The sequence below is a fragment of the Opisthocomus hoazin genome, chromosome 9, assembly GCF_030867145.1.
Source record: "Opisthocomus hoazin isolate bOpiHoa1 chromosome 9, bOpiHoa1.hap1, whole genome shotgun sequence".
In the NCBI taxonomy this organism is placed as follows: domain Eukaryota; kingdom Metazoa; phylum Chordata; class Aves; order Opisthocomiformes; family Opisthocomidae; genus Opisthocomus; species Opisthocomus hoazin.
Window position 1 is genome coordinate 16,906,291 of NC_134422.1, and position 19,097 is coordinate 16,925,387.

Here is a 19,097-nt window from a genome sequence, read left to right on the forward strand (position 1 = left end):
GAGTTGGGAGCACAGCGACATGACCAGGCTCTGAGGGCTTCCCCTGGGCCTCACCGGGGAAGCCCTTCTCCTCGGTAGCTGTTATCTGACAAGGGCATCCAGGCCTCTAAGCAGGAGGCTTCCCGCCAAGCACAGCGACGGCTGGAGATTACTGGGGGGGATTGAAAGGAAGATGTGATTGGAAGAAGGAACTTCCATGATGTGCAGCTGATGCTATCATGAATTTAGGTGCTTTACAAAGCAGTTGAAAGGAGAGAAATGTATGCAGAATCAGAGCTGATCACCAGCACCTTGTGATGCACAAGTATCCAGCTACAGCTATTTTTCCACGTGCACCTGCTGGTGTGCGTGAAATGCTAGGACATCTTCCTCTGAAGCAAACAGAACCTTCTTCTGTACCAAAAGAAACAAGCACACCACACAAAAGCACTGGTACTGCCCCAGCGCACTGCCAGCACAAAACAAAACGCTTTCTTTCTCATCTCAGACTCCAGCGCAGGGATATAAATAAACCAAACACGCTTGCTGAAAGCAGGCAGCCTCCCTGTGCCGACCTTCACCACTGGAGACAACACAAACCTCATAAATTCCTGCTAGAGAGCAGGGCAGTCTTATCCACATTATAACAGCACTGTCAGGGGGAGAGCAGGCAATGTGCGGTGACCTGCTGCATGTATTCAAAGATTTTTTTGCACCCCAGTACAGAATCACTTCATTTCCACGTGCCAGAATGAGACCTCTAGAGAGCAAGTAACTTGCCTGCGGCTATACAAGGAGTCTGCAACAGTGGTAAGCAGCAACCCAAAATTACGTGTAGGTCAATACTGAACATTCTCCATTCCTTCTGTAAAACAAACTGCCACGGTTCCCTTCAAAACCAGGAAAAACTGCACTGAAAAACTGCCTTTGCCACAGATGCTCTCTTTGGTTTTGTATAAATCACAGTGCCTTTTCATATCCCTACCTTTCCTTTGTGCCACAGTGGGGCTAGTATTCTCACATAGCCCCTGAGGAGGCATGATAAGCATTGGGTGCATGAGTTCACAGCTCCTGAACATTATCCCTTAGCATTCCTGAGACTGTTGTGTTATCAGCACACACTTGCAAGATAAGGTTTCTGACACAGGCAAGCCCAGCTATTGCTGCAGGAGACAAAGACGTTGATCAGGTTCTTGGCTTTCTCAGCCTTCCAGGTTTCAAGAACCAGGTGATGGTTAAGGCAGGATCAAAAAATTCTATTTACTTTTGCAACCTCAAGTCAGCTTTGCACAGGATTAATCTCAGCCACACTTGGTATTTTCCTTCCGAAAAGCAAGGACACCAACTGCACAGTGAAAGCCAATCTAAAGGGTTCAAAAGAACATTCCCACATGGTAATTCTCTGACAAAGCGGGACTTAACTGCTTGAGAGACAAGATTGAAGCATACAGGATGCACAGACATTACTCTCAAGGTATACTAACACAGGGAAATATACAACAGTTTCTCCAAGCCTCTCTTTTTTGCCAGCCATGTGCTACTAGCTAGAACTAGTTCTGAAGCCCCAAGAAGTGAGTTGCATCAGCCCAGCACACCCCACCGACAAAGCAAAGGACAGGGGAACTGACTGATCTCACATCACCTCCTCCTCTTCTACCACCCGAAAGGCTCTCCCAGAGCAGCCGCAGCTGACTTCAGCAGAGAATATCCTGACTTGCACTTTTTTTTTCTTTATACAAATGGCAAAATCAATCCAAGCCATCGCTGACTGACACCTAGAAGAAACACTAGAGAATGACAGCAACAAACAGAAAGCAGATCAAGGGATTTCAGTAAAGAAGCAGTAGAGCCAGACAGCAAAGGCAGCAGAAAGCATTACATATGATTTTTTTCTCTCTCAGCCTATCGCCATGAAAACAGATTCTGTTTTCATGTGTCTTCCTCAAGCTTCCAGCCACTTCTTAACATCCCTGCTTACCTTGGCCATAGCTTCAGGATAATACACTAAAAACCTATACAGGTTGGTACATGAGCATGAGGTTAACAGAAGAGCCACCATTACTACCGGGAACAATATCCTATGATTAAAAATATCTTCAGAAGGTTACTACAGTCAGAAAATTAAGGAAGGCGGCAGCAGGAGTTAGAAATGAAGGAAGAATTTGTTCTTTCACCACACACACCCTTTTCCATTTTTTAGTCTTCATCATCCAGAGACTCTTTATGGGTGAGCACTTAAGAATGGCCCAAGAGCCTACACATCTTTCAGACCCCAGGTTTCCCTTCCACCGTTGTTTCACCACAGAAAAGATCTTAACTTGGAGTGGGTGGAAGAAACAGGAAGGCTTAGGTAATACTCACAGCCCAGCTCTGATAAGCAACCCTACCATAACAAACCAGAGCAACTGAACCATACACTTTGCCTGAACAGGGTTCCCCCCACTCCAGCTTTGAGAAAGGGACATCAGTCAAGTCTTTGACTTTATAATGTGCGAGAGTGCTGAGGTTTACATTAAGAAGACATGTCTTGGTGCCACAGATCCACTAGCAGCTCAAGGGGGAAGAGAGAAGGAAGCTCTGAAGGCAGCAGATTCTGAGCATGACAAATTCACCTCCAAAAACAAGTACTTTTTTCATCTGATAAGGAAAAAAAATGCTATGCTTTCTGTTCTCCACTCCATGAAACAAGGAATTAGCCTTCCCTTGAAGAGGACACCTGGTACCTCAGCTTCAGGAGACTGAAAACACAAGAATTGCTAATTTTTTTCTGGCCCCTACTCATTCTGGCTAAAAACACCCATCAATGCTTTTGACACCCTTCCACATCTACGGCATGACTGGCATCAGACCCACACCATCTCCGGGTCTGAAGAATGTGCTGCGGGGAGCCTCCCCCAGCATGCAGCAGCTGCCCCTCGGCCTCCTGCTGTCCATCGCTGGAGGCTGGCATGCAGGTGCTGCAGGCCCCCAAGGACTCTGCTTCCAAGACCTGCCACTCCACTGTCCCATCGCAATTTTCATCTACAGCCCCATTCATCACGGTGAACTTGAACTCACCCAGGAAACCACCCTGTATTGCTGTTGCTTCACTGGAGCAGGGGGGCACATGTATCCGTGTCTCCTGGGCTCCGAGGACAGACCGGTTAGCACTGCACACGCAGCCCCTGCCAAGAGTCTGTTCAATCAAGGGCAGGACTCGGTCCTAGCAAACATGTTCCAGGAAGACAAGGCAGACCATCACTCTCTAGGCATCTCTTTGGCAACCCCTTGCTTTACCCTCCTTCTAGAGTAGCACTTTTTTTAGGTAAAAAGTGACAGAAAGTCTTGTTTCCTCCTCTGGAAGCCCCATCCCAGCCCTCACCCTCTCCTGTTCTTCATCACCCAGAGCGCAGCTGGATCCCAGTCCCCTTCAGCTCTATAAAACACATTTGTTCCTTCCACACGATCAGATCTTCTCCTGCAACCAGGAGGTGATTTCCACCTGTTGTACAACTCCCAGCACACTGCTGTTCTCAGCCACTGGACACTGAAAGGTTTCTGATGGCCAGGTCATCCCTTCATTCCCTTCTGCCACATGGCCCCCCTCTGTCCACCACAGATGGGCAGCTCCCCACCAGCCCTGCCCGCTCATGGCTGGTACAGAGACCAGGCCGCTGTGCAACATCTAACTGCCCACCATTTGTGATCCCAGTGTCCCACCAGATAGGACTCTGCTCCTCTTACACCACAGGAGAGGGATGAAGCTAGAAAACACAGAGGTTTTAGAGCAATTCCAATTCAGCTGCCAGGATCTGGAGGGACAGAAAGATCTTTTATTTCTTCCACATTTTATTCCAGAAGACTTTCCTGAGTACCTCAAACACAACCACAACTCACCAGTGACAATTTTAATGAGCCAACTTCTCACACAAGCACCTTGCTATCTGCCTCCTCAAGCTCTTCAAGGAAGGACAGTCCCCCCAGACCTGCTTCTTTGGTTTACTTTTCACAAGCAGACTGCACTGTTCTGCATAACAAGTCTGCCAACTCAAATTCACCTCACAAGGACCTCTCCCTTCCTCCAGTTATCCGTCAACTCCCATTAATCTGCCCTCCTGGATAATCAGAGTAAAGCTCTTTAAGCATGTAACTACGACACAGCAAAGCCACTCTCTGGCTGCAAGCTGCATTAGAGGGCACGGGGACCCTGCAGGTAATGTAATTGGGAATATCACACTCCAGAGCCTCCGAATAGTCCATTTATGGAGTCAGCTCCCCAGAACAGGACATGAGCACTGCAGAAAGGGCACTTTTGCTGAAGGAGTCTCCTTGCACACCCAGGGATACCTGGCTGATAGCAACTCACTGCAGTCTTGAATCAAAGCATTCCCTCCCCCAAGCACCCTGGGCATTTTCTCACCTAATTTAAGCATGACTTTGGATGAATCATTCATCCCTGTGTGGAAGGCAATCATCTAGAGAAGTGCGAGCAGCATCATCTTCCCATCCTTCCCTGGTAAGTTGTTCAGGTCATTGGCATCCATACCATACTGCAGCTGTCACAGTCGCTACACTGGGATGCTGAGGGAGAAGCCACTCGGACATTTACCAAAATACAGGCTGCTTTTCTGAACGTTATCCATCCCCTGGCAGCACTCACCTCTGAGCAGGAACTGAAAAAGAGGCTTTGGCACCCGTTACAGGAGAAGCCACACTGGTACAACACGAACCAGTAAAAAACAAAAGCTGCTGCTAGCACCCATCAAATACTATGAAATTAAATTAAGGTGGCAAGGAGCTGCAACATCCTTTTGCTTTCTCTCTTGTCCCAGAATCAGTTAGATTTCACTAATCTGTGCAGCCGTAGCCTCACTCCTCATCCCCCTTTACGTGCAGTAAGTCACAGCCAGCCCACCAGGCGCACGAAGTGGCTGCGAGCAGGGGGGGCTTTTCCAGCCCGCCTGCCAGCCCAAGCTCTGAGATTTACTGTGAGTTCAGCCAGGAGTCTGGCAAACAAGGGTAAAGACACAAGTTTTTTCATTTGACAGTAACAACTGATTTTTGCTGCCACTTATGCTAAAAACAAAACGAAACAAAATGAAGTGGGGGTGATGGAAAAGCCTTACCTGTTAAGAAAGGGCACTAATATTCAGGATGTGATTACTTAAACACAGACAAAAATCCCGCAAGTGACTTTCAGAAATGACCAAGACGTACTGTGAACCTCTTTGAAACTGCTCTCACAACAACAAAAAAGGCCAGTACCAGTGAGAAACTGGCCCAACACCACAGCAACAAAAAGCCGGCCGTGGAAATAGGTAAATGAGTTGTTTGATTTAAACTGAAATCTGAGTAGAAGCAAAGATCTAGCTTAAAAATCTGTATTTGTCCTTTCAAAAGAAAATTCGTGCACCTTCTCTGTTTCCAATATGAGCCTTCAGAAGAACTGCTTTCCACAAGAAAACTGCCATACTGGCAGCTCAGGAAAACACACAGTACATCTCCAGTATGCAAGAGCTCTTTTCCTCAAGGTAATTCTACAGCATGTTTACAAAAACACAAACATAAATCCCCAGTTCTCTGGATGTTTTGCAAGCATTATCTCTCACCACCTTTGCACAAGGCAAATCAGTTAAGCAGAAAGGTTTTCTTACATACATAACCATGGGCTCATACCAACCACCTCCTCTCCTACAGAGAGACAAGTCAGTCTTGAGCTGGTGAACTGGCTGTGGCCTCCAACATGTACACAGCACTGACCCAAATCCTGACGTTCCAGGAATTTTTATACGAAGATTTTAGCCCCTTGACTGTTTTCAACATTTTACATTGTTTCTCCCTCCCCGTCCACACACAGGTTTTGCCATTTAACTTCTAGTATCGTTCAAGTCTTAATTAAGTCACAATTCAGCAGGAGTGGTGCTGTGACAGTATAGAAAAGCAGTGTCTCTTCTCACTGACATGATGTCAAAGCTTGGTCTCTGCATCCACATTACGCTATGCTCACACACTTGCACACAGTTCAGTGTCCATCTACCCCTAGGCCACCCAAGGACCTCCAAAACCAAGTTCCCTTCAAAGGCTCCTGCGACCTTAGCTGATTCAGCCTTGTTACACCTCTATTGCTCTAATTTCTTTAGGTAATTATGCATTATGCCTGCCCTGTACCACAGGTATAGCCCACATACGAAGCTTGTAGCATAAACTCAAGGTTCTTGGCTATAACCAACGGTATACAAGAAACTTAAGAGAATTATTTCTTGCTGCATACACCTACGTTCCCACTGCCTCACCCATCCCCAAACATCTGACACGTACATCATCTTCCCTTCTAGTCTAACTCACCGTGTTAAGTGGACTTCCCCCCCCTTCTATAAAGGCATGAGCTTTCCTTGCTTTATGAAAGTTTATTGGGAAAACATAGTGGGGTTTATTTATTTATCTTTTCCCTTGCTTGACAGATTTTAGCAGTCAAAAAGAAAGCATACCTATCTCCCTCTCCTACCCCTTACTCTTCAGCCCCCTATTTATCTTTAAGAACACTGACATGGGCTGCTTTTTCACCACCCAAGTTCTGAGAATAAAAACAAATCCTGGAAGACATCATTTAGACTTCACTTTCCATTTTTTCCTCATCTTTTTCATACCCTCCATTTGGGGGTTTCAGAGAGTCAAAATATAAAGGAAAGAAAATGTAAAATTAAGAACTTGGGTCTAGCCATGGGTCTAGCCAGGCTGAGCTGAGCAAGAGGCCATTGCCCCAGCTCAGGCACCACCCCACTGCCCTGTGGTCCTGCTGATTCAGCCATACCTGCATTGCATCGAACCAGGGCTTACTAACACTTTACCCTTACCTCAGAGCAGATCCTCTCTTGAGCACCCTAGATTGCTAGTCTTTCCCCTATCCCCATGCTTGCTGCTGCCCCCCTAGTTCCCCTATCCAGAACTTACTATTAATGCATCAATCTGTAAGGACAGGCTTGAAAGGAAAACAGATAAAGGAGCCCAAACTTTGGGTCACTAACGGGGCAGAAGCATGCAGAAAGGAGGAGAAAAGAAGCACCTGGAGATGACATCTCAGTGGTGGATGTGGTTTAAGAGTGATGTGGAACTGCTGCCGCAGCTGGAGTAGCTGGGTCAGCTCAAGTTGTTGGTCTAAGACAAGATTTTATCGAGAGGCAAGCAGATGGTGACTTGCACAAAGTGCTCCAGCAGAAGGCATGCAGAGCAGGAGACACGGCAGCAGGACAACCAGTCCGAAGCAGTGACTTCTTCCACCAGACCAAACCCAGAGCTGGAAGCAGGCATCCACCTCAAGAAGTGCAGATTAAGGATCTTAAGAGCTTAAGCCAGAGTTTTCGGACTTCAAATGATTCAGACTCGACATCTTAAGCGGGTGGCCTGATACCAGAGGTGCTGAAGACTCACGGCTTCACCAGAAGACACAAACTCTGTTAGGGTCATCTTGACCATTCAGCCTTGGTTTGTAGAATCTGGGGTGCACGAGCTGCACCCATCTGCCACTCCACCACATAGCTCCACCAGAGACAGAGCACTGAACACACAGCTGCTAGGCATGCTCGTACAACCATGCCCTGTGTGGCTGTATGCCTAATTCATAACTTTCCAGGCAATTTTTTCCCCACTTGGATTGCTGTTATTCAAAGCAGGCAGGTAAAAACACTGAGTTCCCCAGAGTTCCTGCTTTTTAGCAAACCAGAGACTGGGGAGAATATGTATCTACCAATACCCTGAAAAAAAAGAAGGAAATGTCAAACCGTCTCCAAGAAAGCAGGTAAATCTGCACCCTACCTTCCGTCTGCCCCAGCCTTAAGCGGATACCAAATCAGAGACCATAAAAAAAGTGGGCACAACTGTGGAGCTGGGTAGTAGCTACATCATAGCTCCGTAGATAAGGCCAAATGGCATCACTTAATTCAGCTGGCATCAATGTGACATTCCAGGCAACAGGACTTCAGCGACATCAATGTCTATTACTTGGGTAGGCATTTAACACAGCTTAATTAAACCCTATCTATAGCCAACAGTAACACTAGTAAGAGGAATAGATAGCATAAATAGTACTGTTTGCACAAATCCCCCTTCTCAAGTCCTCTGCCTCCTCCTCTGCACTCATTTTAAACACTGATATATTTGCAAGAAGTATTTTTATGCAGGCCATAATGCAAAATGAAGCAACCAAATTGGGACAAAACATAAAAGGTATTCGAGGTCATCCCTGAGCTGGAGAAAGAGATAAAGGAGCAGGTGTGTGCTAGGAGGGAGAGGGGCAGAGGAGCTCTTGTAAGGCAGAACAACGTGAGAAGGGACTCCGGAAGGGACAGGCTGGATGCCAAGCCCTTAAGAGGCAAGGAAAGCTCCTGTACAGGTTCACAACCACCCTGCTGAACAAGGATGGGAGTTTCTCAAATGCAGGACAGATCTGGAAGATGTAACATACATGATGGGGCGAAGGGAAAAGACATGGACGTTTGGATCAGCTGTTGGGATTCCCCTGATACAGAGGGCAGCAGCCACAAGGGATCAGATACAGGGGAGAGATTTAGGAACGGTGCCCTCCACGGCCAGGTTGGGTTGCAGAGTGTGGTTTGTCCCATCAAAGTGGGAACATATGGAGCAACACAGATGATCAGCTCTTGTTGGTTCTTCCCACGTGGCTTTTGAACAGCTCTTCTTCCTTTCCACCCGAGAGGACTGCCTCTACTTCAGAAGAGCTGAAGGATGAGTAGCAGCAAAATTGAGAACTAGGTTTGCTGGGCCAAGTTCTCCTGCTGTGAATGGGTATAATCCCACTGGCTTCTGTGCCAGAGTACTTGCTGAGAATCTGGGCCACGTTGACCTTGGAGAGGAAAAGCACCACAGCACGTTCCCCAAAGAGACCCTCAAAAACCAAGTCCTCAACTAGAGACTTGGGACTGACAGCTGACATTCCAGCTAAAACCACCCCAGCTCTACATCGATCACCTTCACCCAGCGTGGCAACACAGCTCTCGCCTACTGTACCCCCAGCCTCATCGTAAGGGCATCCAGCCCTGATAACGCACACTTCCTCTCCGAATTATGTTCACCAAGGGTTAGGGAACAAGGAGAGCAAAAGCCTCCAGCTTAGCAAAAAGTTCTAGTCTAGCAATTGACTCCTACACCCATTCACAGACAAGTCCCAGACCGTGAGCAGCTGTGTGTAGCACCCCACCACAGGGCTCCACGACCGACTGATCACATCACCCCTCTGGCTTTCTCTGACCCCCTCCACCCTCTCAGTCCCCGAACCCTCCCCTCCCAGCCCTGCACATACAGCTGCTCTTCCTCAAAGAAAGCCAACCTCTTTCTTATTTCTTCAGCTTGTGTATTTCATAAAAACATTCCTGCTCAAAAACAGCCCCACACCTTTGCCTACAAAGCCATCCTTAACAGACCTCTGCAAAAATATCTGAAAATCCTTTTAAATCTTCTGGAATACAGAATTTTACTGAAACAAATCAGAAGCATCTTAATTAACTGAGATTGTCCAACGTTTACACTGGAATTGTTTCAGGATAGGCAACGGCCTTTTTTGGTAATATAGAATACAATTGCACTGCAGATACTAACAAATAATCATACCATCTGTATGCACAATGAGGGAAACGGCATCGGAGTGGGCACATTCTTTCAATGGCTTATGTTTATTAACACACTGCTAGACCTGGCCTTTTGCAATGGCTGTTCAGTCTAAATAGACAGATGAGAAAAAAAATCCCTAGTATTCTCCTACTATAGCAGTCAGTTCAATACACAGAATAGTTACTTCACTCCTCCACCAAGGAACCCATACCTTAAGGTGTGTTTCACTGCAGAGCCCAAGTGTGTGTGTGTATATATATATATCTACATATATGGGTACTAGAAAGCTACAGGACCAGCATTTCTGGTTCATGTTAAGGAAAAAGATGCAGACACCAACTTCTTCAAATCTCAGTCTTCACACCTTACTGGGTATACGTTCACATCTGTCACTGGCACCATTCCAAATAAAGCCAACAGGATATAATTACTTCTTCACTCTGCAAGTACCTTCAAACTCAGCTCTGAGTTGGTTAAGTCACATGTTATTGTTTCTGGCCTGATAAAATGTGCAATCAAGCCAAGTACCATGAAGTCAAAAAAAAAAGCGTAAACACTTCTAGTTGTGTTTTTGAACACCGTAGTTACTGTAGGATTGAAGTTCCCTTTCCGTCCCTGCTGGCAAACAAGCATTGCAGTTCTGTAACACAGTTTCAAAGCAGAATGTTAGCTATTGTCCAGTGAAAAATGTTTGTACTTCAGCTGTATCAACTTCTAATCTCCCTCCTGAAAAGGAGACTTTGAAAAAAACTCAGAAACCAGTGCGGCTAGTTTAACAAACCAAGTTTAACAGAAAGTTCTAAACCTACTTAAAATACACAAACTAAACATGTTCAATGAAAAATGACCAAAAGATAAATAATTTTAGAACAGGTTCCCAGCCTCCTGAATCTGCATGTCAGATCCTTGCAGAGAGGTCACTACTCCAGATTTTGATACCTCTGTATCAAGAGATTAAATGCCACCGTGATTTTCCCAGAGGGATTAGCTGTTGTTAAGTACTCCTTTCCTCCTTATAGGTAAAGTTTGCACTTTCCATCCTGCCTGGCAGCCTATACTAAGAACAAACTGCCACCCAGACTTCTCCTTTCTTCTAAAGAAAAAGAGAAAAAGAAAGGCGACACTGTCTGGCTTTTATGACTCTCCTAACTGCACCCCCTCCGGAAATGCTGACTTCCAAAAACTTTAACCTGCCAGCCACAGGTCTGAGCGAAGTTTACTTCAGCACAGCCTAAACAGTAGAGAAATCTATGTTATACATGCGTACTTGCAAAGGTATGAGCAAACACAGTACCTGTTCCTCACGTCATAAAGCTGCTTCACGGTGATTCTGCGAGATCTCTGCCTAGGTCTGTGTAATGCCCCAAGCTCTGGCGTCCAAGCATTCCTCAACATTTAACTAACATCCAGACCTTTCCCAAACGCAAGTGCCCAACATAATCAAGAATAAACTTAAAAAAAAGGGGCAAAAAAATTGTTTAAATAACTGTACTACCTATTCAGGTTGGACAGTCTCTATTCTCATTTACCAGGGCTGTTCCTTCAGACCATAGAACTACACATCTACAGAGAGGTACTCTCTGAGTAGCAGCTAAGAAACAAAACGATGCAAGCAAGTTGGCATAATAAAAATGTAACCTGAAACAAACAAAAAGATTCATTAATGCTATTTTCTGCTAATAACTATATTTCCAATTATTCCTCTAGGACTGAGGGCCAGGACCTACCCCGCAGCACTTGCCAGCTTTGTGAAGATCAAGCAGCTTCAGAGGCTAGCAAAGCCAGGAGATGTTCCAAGGGAAACCTGAACTATCTGAGGTCCATCAGTCACTTGCATGCACCTGCTGAGAAAATGCCTGCCAAGATTTACTCATCCCTTGCACTGCTGCCAGAAGATCAAGCAATTCTGCAGAGGTTCCTCACTCCTATTCCAACAGTATCAAATGGACAACGAATACTATATTTAAAATTAATTTTAACTAGCAAGACAATGCAAAATACTTTCCTCTTTCCAACCCCTTCCCATGAGAGACACCCCCTTTTAGCCCAGCAGTGCGAATGTCAGAAGGGTGAAGGTTTGCTCACACTCACGCATTCAATATTACAGTTGTTGGAGAAAAGCAAGTATACAGTCCCTCCAGAGAAGGCCAAAACACGGGCTGATGTCAAAACGGACCTTCATGCACTATTCCACCTGGCAGCAGCTCTTTGAGGAGGCTTTATTTGTATTTTAATATTTGTTCCCATCTCATTGCTTTAAGGTGGAGAGTGCACAGTCTCCCAGTCAACACTAATACAGCCTCACGCACAGCAGAAGCAGCTGGTCTGCACACCCTGAATTTGCCAGCCCACTTAGGGAGCTGAGCTGAAGAATACAGGGCTACAAGTCTGTTCTGCTTGGGCAAATGGAGCCTGTCTTCATGATAATGTCAAGATGCCAGCACAGTGCTTGGGGAAGACAGCCTGACCCCTGCATGCCCACGTAGACAGCCAGAACTGTAAGCTGATCCTTGTGAAGCTGCAGAACTCGCAAAGCGAACAGCTCAGGTGTCCAGTCACTATCACAACAGTGGGGAAAAAATAGCCACTAGTACCTGTCAACTGAAGCTATCTGCCTCTTGTCACCCCAAAAGTTTCTAGAATCAGAGCGTTATGGCACATTTGGTCCCAAGCCACGAGGTCTTGCCTCTGTCCAAATTGCGATGAACAAAAGAAAACCTGCATTATTCCCAAAGACCCCAGCCCAGCTAGGAGCTGAACGCCTCAGGCTGCACACAGCTTTCCTCAACAGCTTGGCCAGCCACGCCATTTGCTAGTCATGTGCCAAGAGCATTCGTCACATTGCAAAAAAACATTTATGCCCAGAAACACAAAGCCTTGCTTCACAACCAGCACGCACGATGGAAGGAGAGGACACACAAGTTTGACAGCATCCGCCCAGCAGATGAGTTCTGCAACACTAACACTATCCTGCCTAGAGCCTCACCAGAAGTCTTCACTGAAAAGAGATCTTCCAGATCCTACTTCATGAGCCTGATCTCACAAGAACTGCACCAAAGGGGACTGGCTGTAAGACCAGAACTTCTGGGGAAGATAAAGCGACCAGGAATAGGGCTGGGCCTCTTCCAGTCAGAAAATTCACCCATCCATGACATTCTGCTTCTTAAAAGAAATCTGTTGCCAACACCCAGACAGAGAGGCACCTTCAGCAGGGCCCTGTAAGCACCCTGCCAATCAAACTGCTCTATGGGCAAGGAAACACGCGGAGCCCGGTTTCTTATTTCACCTCCTCCCTGCCCCATGCAGATTATCTGACACCCAGTAATACAGTCTGATCTCACACTGGAATCATCTGTACATTAGGGGCATTAATTCAGATCCCCCTCTTCTATCCAGTGCCTGTTTTGCAGCAAACTTGAGGCACAAAGTACCTTTGAGACTCTACAGTCACCTAAGCCCTGCCTTCTTGAGCAAGCAAACAGATATAAATTAAGAAGCCCTTTCTTTGTCTTCTGGGGAGTTCTCCAGGGGAAAAAAAAGTTTCATGCCAGATCAGCAAGACAACAACTCTCGTAGCTCTTCAGCTTTTTGTACTCCACTGGCACAACAAGGCAGATTGCACAGGGTAGGGTGGTTTGGTGGCAAAGCCAAGCAAAAACCATTGAGCTTTGAAGAGACAGAGGGATCCTGAAGGAAAACCATCAGGGACTCCCCTCCTCCCAAGTAGGCAGATGTGATACTTCCTTCTCAATAAGACAGCTTTCTGCATCTACCTTTTTTTTATATAAAGCCTCCCTGCCCGTCTGCAGAGGCTCTGCAGATCAGGCAGCCTCTGACAGCTGAACCCTGAAGACAGCTGTATTCAAATTTGGTTTAAGGTTCTCAACATGGTTCAAGAGGGCTGAGATTTCATTCCAGGTGTTATCAGGGGGGAAAAAAAGTCTTATCGGGGCAAACTCAAAATGCAAGCTATGCCTTCTGCAAACCCTGTTCCACCCAAGTCACAACCTCCTCACATACAGCAAGGGATTGCAAGGGGAAAGAAACAAAGCCTAAGGATCTGGGAAAGGACAAGATCCTTTCTGGACACAGTCTGTGCTGCTACAATTGTTACAGGAGACAAACTAAATGGAAAAAGCATTGGGACATCAGGCTGCAGCGGCCTGCCAGAAGCAGTCCTCCGCCTTCCTTCTCAGGGCCAGCGTCCTTGGTTGTTTCTCCTTGCGTGGCTGCAAATTCTTTAGCAAAGCCTTTGGTTTACTGCCATATAAATCTTTTTCTGCGCTGTAGCAGGCAGGAGACAAGGATCAGCGAGCCTGGCTACCAACAGCTCTGGTCATAGCAGGAATACAGCCCAGCCTCCTCGCACTGTGCAGCCCCAGGAGAGCAGAATTTTGCCCTGACAGCAGGCACAGTCAGGGAAACCTTGCGAACATAGGTGTGGGCAAACATCGGCGGAAACCAAGTAAGCCAAGAACAAAAAGCAGAAGCAACACCTCACAGCAACAAGCCCATGGCAGAGTCTACGACCCAAACAATACTCTCTAACACAAGGAAGTCTGGATGCCCAAACCAAACTTTGACAGGTCTTGGGAGCAAAGCCCTCCCCTCTGGTGAGGGACAGAGAAGGAGAAAAGGGGGATGGATGCCTTGGTTTGTTGGTACATCAGAGTGGAAACAAAAAAATATGACAGCCTATTCATGTCACAAAACACAGACCCCTCGTTTTACCCAGCTTTGCAACGAAAAGGGAGCAAGAGACCACCATTCCTATAGGACAGGAACTTCCCATACTCAGTTTAAGCCTAGAAAGGGAAAAATGAGTATATCCCTTTCCACTCTCCACATAAAAAAGCTCCCGAGGAAAAAAAACCTCTCTTTCTAATGTCAGCTTTACAGTTCATCTCCTCAGACGTGCCTAGTAATCTGTGCACAATTTAAATCCTCGGTCGGCACCCACACAGCCAATACTCCCCTTCCACTTTGAATCTCTGCCTAGTCTGCTGGAGGAAAGCAAAGAGCTTGATTCTGTGACGAGGGCCCTCACCGCCAGCCAAGGAGCAAAATCCCAACCCACCTGCTCCTCGAACTCAGCCCCCTCCCGGAACATCACGGAGGAGCTGCCCTCACACCAGGACTGCATCAAGTCCCCCAGACACCATCTCAGTTTGTTTGAAGCAGAAATGTTTGTGCATGTGCCGACCAACACATCCAGAAACAGGACACTCTTCGAGCAAAGTAAGAGATGTGGGAATTGGGAAGATTTTTTAAAATTTCAAAAGTATCAGATAAAAACTGATCGTATTGCAGAAATATAAATTTTAGCAGAGATGATGGATTACAGTCTTAAAGTAAAAAAACTTCAAATCCTTACTGGCAAAGTTTAAAAGAGTTTGCAAACACTAGGCTCTCTCCAAGATACCATGACATTGGAGGCATTACAATTTCACTCTATTTCAAGCAGTTTAGAATTATGAAAGGTTCAGAGCTCAATGCCTTGGCCTGAAAATCCTTCAGCTAACTACAGGAAGAAGAAAGCACAACTTCCAGCCTAAATCTCCTAATTGTCAGTTGCAAAGGATGATATATAAGTTAGCAACGTTTACACAGGTCCCTTCTGCTAGGTGGGTTTCTCTGGACAGAGGCATCCACCTATTTGATACATTTCACTGGACAATGGGAAGTTATCACCAAATATTGTACTTGAGGCTACCTTTGAAAACAGAGGGAGAGAGGTTAAAGGGTGCACAGCCCGTTTGCAAACAGCATAGTCAACCATTCTGCCCCATATTTCCTGCGGAATTGAGAAAGCGTCTTCCAAAAATAGCCAATAGTTTTGCTGAAAGGCTCAACACAAACAGCACTTCTGAAGGAATATCTTACATACTTTAAAATAATAGCCATCTCAGAAGGGAAGAAAGGATGTGTACAGTGTTTCAGTGTGAATTCTGCAATGAACAAAAAGACATCATTCTTTGCTTAACACAAGGCTTAAATTCACCAAGAAGGAAATTGCTGAAGTCAAAGACTCAGGGCTCAAGTTGGGAGGGAGATACCACTCTGAAGGGAAGAATTTTTATCCTAGATTCAAATCGAAAGAGGACATGTTAAAGGAACACTGTCAGCTTGTTTAAGCCTCAAATTATACTAGCCTCAAAAAGGAAATTTCAAACCCACTCAGCATCCCTTCACCAAAACCTAAAAAATTCTTACATGCTTGGTATGTTGTGTACCCAGATCTACCTCTGCACACTTCTGCTTACCTTTTCCTTTATTTTTTAAACACCTGGTCCTTACCTCCAGACATGTGGTTTACCCTTCCTGCTAAACACAGTATTACATATCATAGTTTAAAACAAAATACCACAAGACTAACACCAGCACACTGCCACAACCACCAGTGCCTTCCTCTTCACTTCATATTCAGCTGTAACTTCCCTCACGAGCTGAAAGCTCACATCCATGTGCTTGCCTCGGTGAAAGTCTGTCCCTTGGAGACAAGGGTAAAACACCCAACGCTCCACGACAGAGGAACTGTTCGAGACGAAGCTGCAGCAGTATGGAGGGGCCAGTCCGACGATGAAGCAAGCAATGTCGGCTTTTTTCTTTTTTGAGGGCCCAGAGAGAAAAGTTATTTCATTTGCATTAGGGAAACTAACAACAGCCAAAGGGCCTAGGATTTGTGTTATTAAGCAAGTGCTTGGGGTTGCGTTTTCCTTTTCTGCTTAGAGGGAAAAGGAGCTGTGCTTTTTTCCTGTGTAAAGAGACAAACAACTGATTTCAGATCGTGCAAACTACCTGCAATACACAGCTAAACTCTCCATTATTATTGTTGCTGCTGTTCCCACATCCCCAGTCACCACCAGGGAATAAGCAAGGAAGTGAACTGGATCTCCAGCCGAGAGGAACTGGTGGAAAACTCTCTCCCAAAGAAAAGAACCTGCGTGTGTTCAGATAAGAAGGCGGGGAAGGGCCTGGCAAGCCGCGCTTGGCTCTGGGCTCCTCCAGTAACTACAAGAACTTCATCAGCAGGCCAGAAGCTCAGCCTTTACCGCCCACCTTACTATTAACCACAAATATGGTTGCCATCTGGTGGCTAACACAGCATGAATTCAGCACCTGCGATGAGTCCAGGGTGGACCACAGACCAGGAGACAGCTCGCCTGTCCCGTCTCCTCCTGGAACCGCAGTCAGGAGAAAGCCACAGACGCGGCCATGCTCGCTCTCACGCGCGGAGCCAGGACCTTGCTGCTGCAGCCAGTTCCTCACTAGATCGGCTGCTAACTCGGGTGTTTTTCCCCATGCGGTCAGGCAGGTTCAAAGCACGCTTCCAAGTCTCCGTAAAGGAGCTCACACCAGTGGAATCAGCATCTGCAAAACCAGACCCAGCAGGTTTGGGCTGCCACTCCGACCCAGCAGCATTCTGCAACCGTGTCGGCAGTTGGAACAAGGCTCGGGCCAGCACCGCACCAAGCCCCGCTCCCCCAGGTCAAGCCCAGCCGCTCAGGGTAACTCCCCGGGAACAGGAGCAGCGGCGGGCAGAGCTGCTCGCCCACCCACCCTCGAAGATGCGCCAGTCCTTATTCAGTCAATGTCATCTCACAGCAAACCGCTGCAAACCAAGGCGAGCGTGCCCGAGATGGAAGCAGCTGATGGATGTCCCTGCGCAAGGCGCCCGGTAATCCCCAGGCAGAGCGGGCAGCTGGCGGCCGGCGCTGCGTGCCAGAGAGATGAGCACCAGCAGTACCCACCGCCTGTCCCCGGCACCTTCTGCGGGCACAGGGGCGGGCGGGGCAGCGAAAGGGCTCCCGGGACCCAAAAGCCAGCCCTCCTCCCTCGGCAGGGAACGGCACAATCCTGGAAGCCCGTAGGGCTTCGGCTTTACCACCAGCCCAAAAACCTGCAGCTGAAGGTCAGTAAAGCCAGCGGCGACTATCGCGCTGCGCCGACAGGAGATCCAGAAGCGCCCATCTCCTTTTCCTCACCGCCCTCCGGGTTACGCATTTAGCGCTACCGCAACATACGGCACCGGCTCGGAAACCGCCGCACCAAGCACAGCGCAAACACCACGGAGAGAAGGTCTCCTCCTGCTGAAGCCACAAGCCACCATATATTTAACACAACCGTGCGGTTGTCCTCCCCCCCGCCCCCCAGCTGAGCCCGATGCCATCTTTCCGCTCGCCCTCCGCCTGCAAAGCCCCGCAGCTGCGAAATTCTCCATTCTCGGGATGCAAAGCGGCCCGAAATCCGCAGGCAGCGAAGGCAGCTGCCAGGCACCCCCCCCCCCCCCAACCACCCTTCCCCGCCCCGGGGAGGGCAGGGGCTCCGTCGCACCCCCATCGCTGCTTTGGACAGGGGCGGCAACCCCGGTACCCGCATCCCCTCCCCCCCCAAATCCGGGGTCTCCCCTCTACCTTCTCCTGCGCCCGGGTCAGCTTCTTCTGGACGTTGCTGGCGATCTTCCCGGCGGTGACCCCCTTGCTGCCCAGCTCGGCCATCTTGCCTCCTGCTTTTAACGGGCGAGCGGCGGACGAGCGGACGAGGCAGGAAGGGGGGGAAAACCCGGCGGGAAGGCGATGGCCCCGGCCCCAGCCGCCTCCCGCCCGCCGCCTTTTAAAGGAACAGAGCGCTCCGCGCCGCCTTAAAGGGGCCGCGCGTCGGCTCGGGACGGGGCGGCGGTGGTGCGGGTCTTGTCCGTGATGCTGTTGCTGGCGGGGGGAAGAACTTTGGGGCGGGTGTTTGCCAGATTTGCTCCCCCCCCCCCGGCCCGGCTCCTCCGGGCCGGGGGGTGGAAATTTGGGAAGCAACACAAGGAGGGAGGTGGGATGGAGGGAGAGATCATAGAATGGTGAGGGTTGGAAGGACCTGAGAGATCATCTGGTTCCAACCCCCCTGCCATGAGCAGGGACATCTTCCACCAGACCAGGCTGCTCAGAGCTCCATCCAACCTGGCCTTGAACACTTCCAGGGAGGGGGCAGCCACAGCTTCTCTGGGCAACCTGTTCCAGTGTTTCACTGCCCTCATGGTGAAGAATTTCTTCCTAATACCTAATCTAAATCTGCCCTCTTTTAGTTTAGAGCCGTTCCCCCTTGTCCTGTCATTATACACCCTTGCGAAAAGTCCCTCTCCATCCTTCCTGTAGGCCCCTTCAGGTACTGGAAGGCTGCTATAAGGTCACCCCGGAGCCTTCTCCAGGTTGAACAGCCCCAACTCCCTCAGCCTGCCCTCACAGGAGAGGTGCTCCAGCCCTCTGATCCTCTTTGTGGCCTTCCTCTGAACCCGCTCCAACACATCCATGCCGAGGGGTGTCTCGGTGAAAAGGAGCTGTGCCTCCCACCCTGGCCATGAAGCCACCAACACTTAAAACCCAGCTAAATGAGGAGCGTTACCCAGAGGTGCTGGCTAATGGCTGTTTCGGTCTTGGTTAGTGGTCCCAGCTAGCGTGCTGTACAGGAACAAGGGATTAATCTGAAGGGATGGCACCAGTTTGCTGTTGTCTTTCATCCAAAATAGC

At 48.1% G+C, this 19,097-nt stretch overlaps 1 protein-coding gene across 17 annotated transcripts in view; it reads right to left on the reverse strand.

Annotated features, from left to right (window-relative positions):
• BIN1 (bridging integrator 1) overlaps positions 1-18,211 on the reverse strand; it is a 103,346-nt gene extending 85,135 nt beyond the window's left edge. For 5 of the 17 annotated variants that reach the window (XM_075431213.1, XM_075431209.1, XM_075431202.1 and 2 more), the window contains exon 1: positions 17,997-18,210. In XM_075431213.1, coding sequence (XP_075287328.1) covers positions 17,997-18,080 — 84 coding nt within the window. In that variant the 5' untranslated portion in view covers positions 18,081-18,210. Of the gene's footprint in view, positions 1-11,758; positions 11,837-17,996 lie in introns of those variants that run through there. The other 12 variants (XR_012765100.1, XM_075431205.1, XM_075431203.1 and 9 more) reach the window with 5 other exon arrangements.
• Between the last annotated feature and the right edge of the window lie 886 nt (positions 18,212-19,097).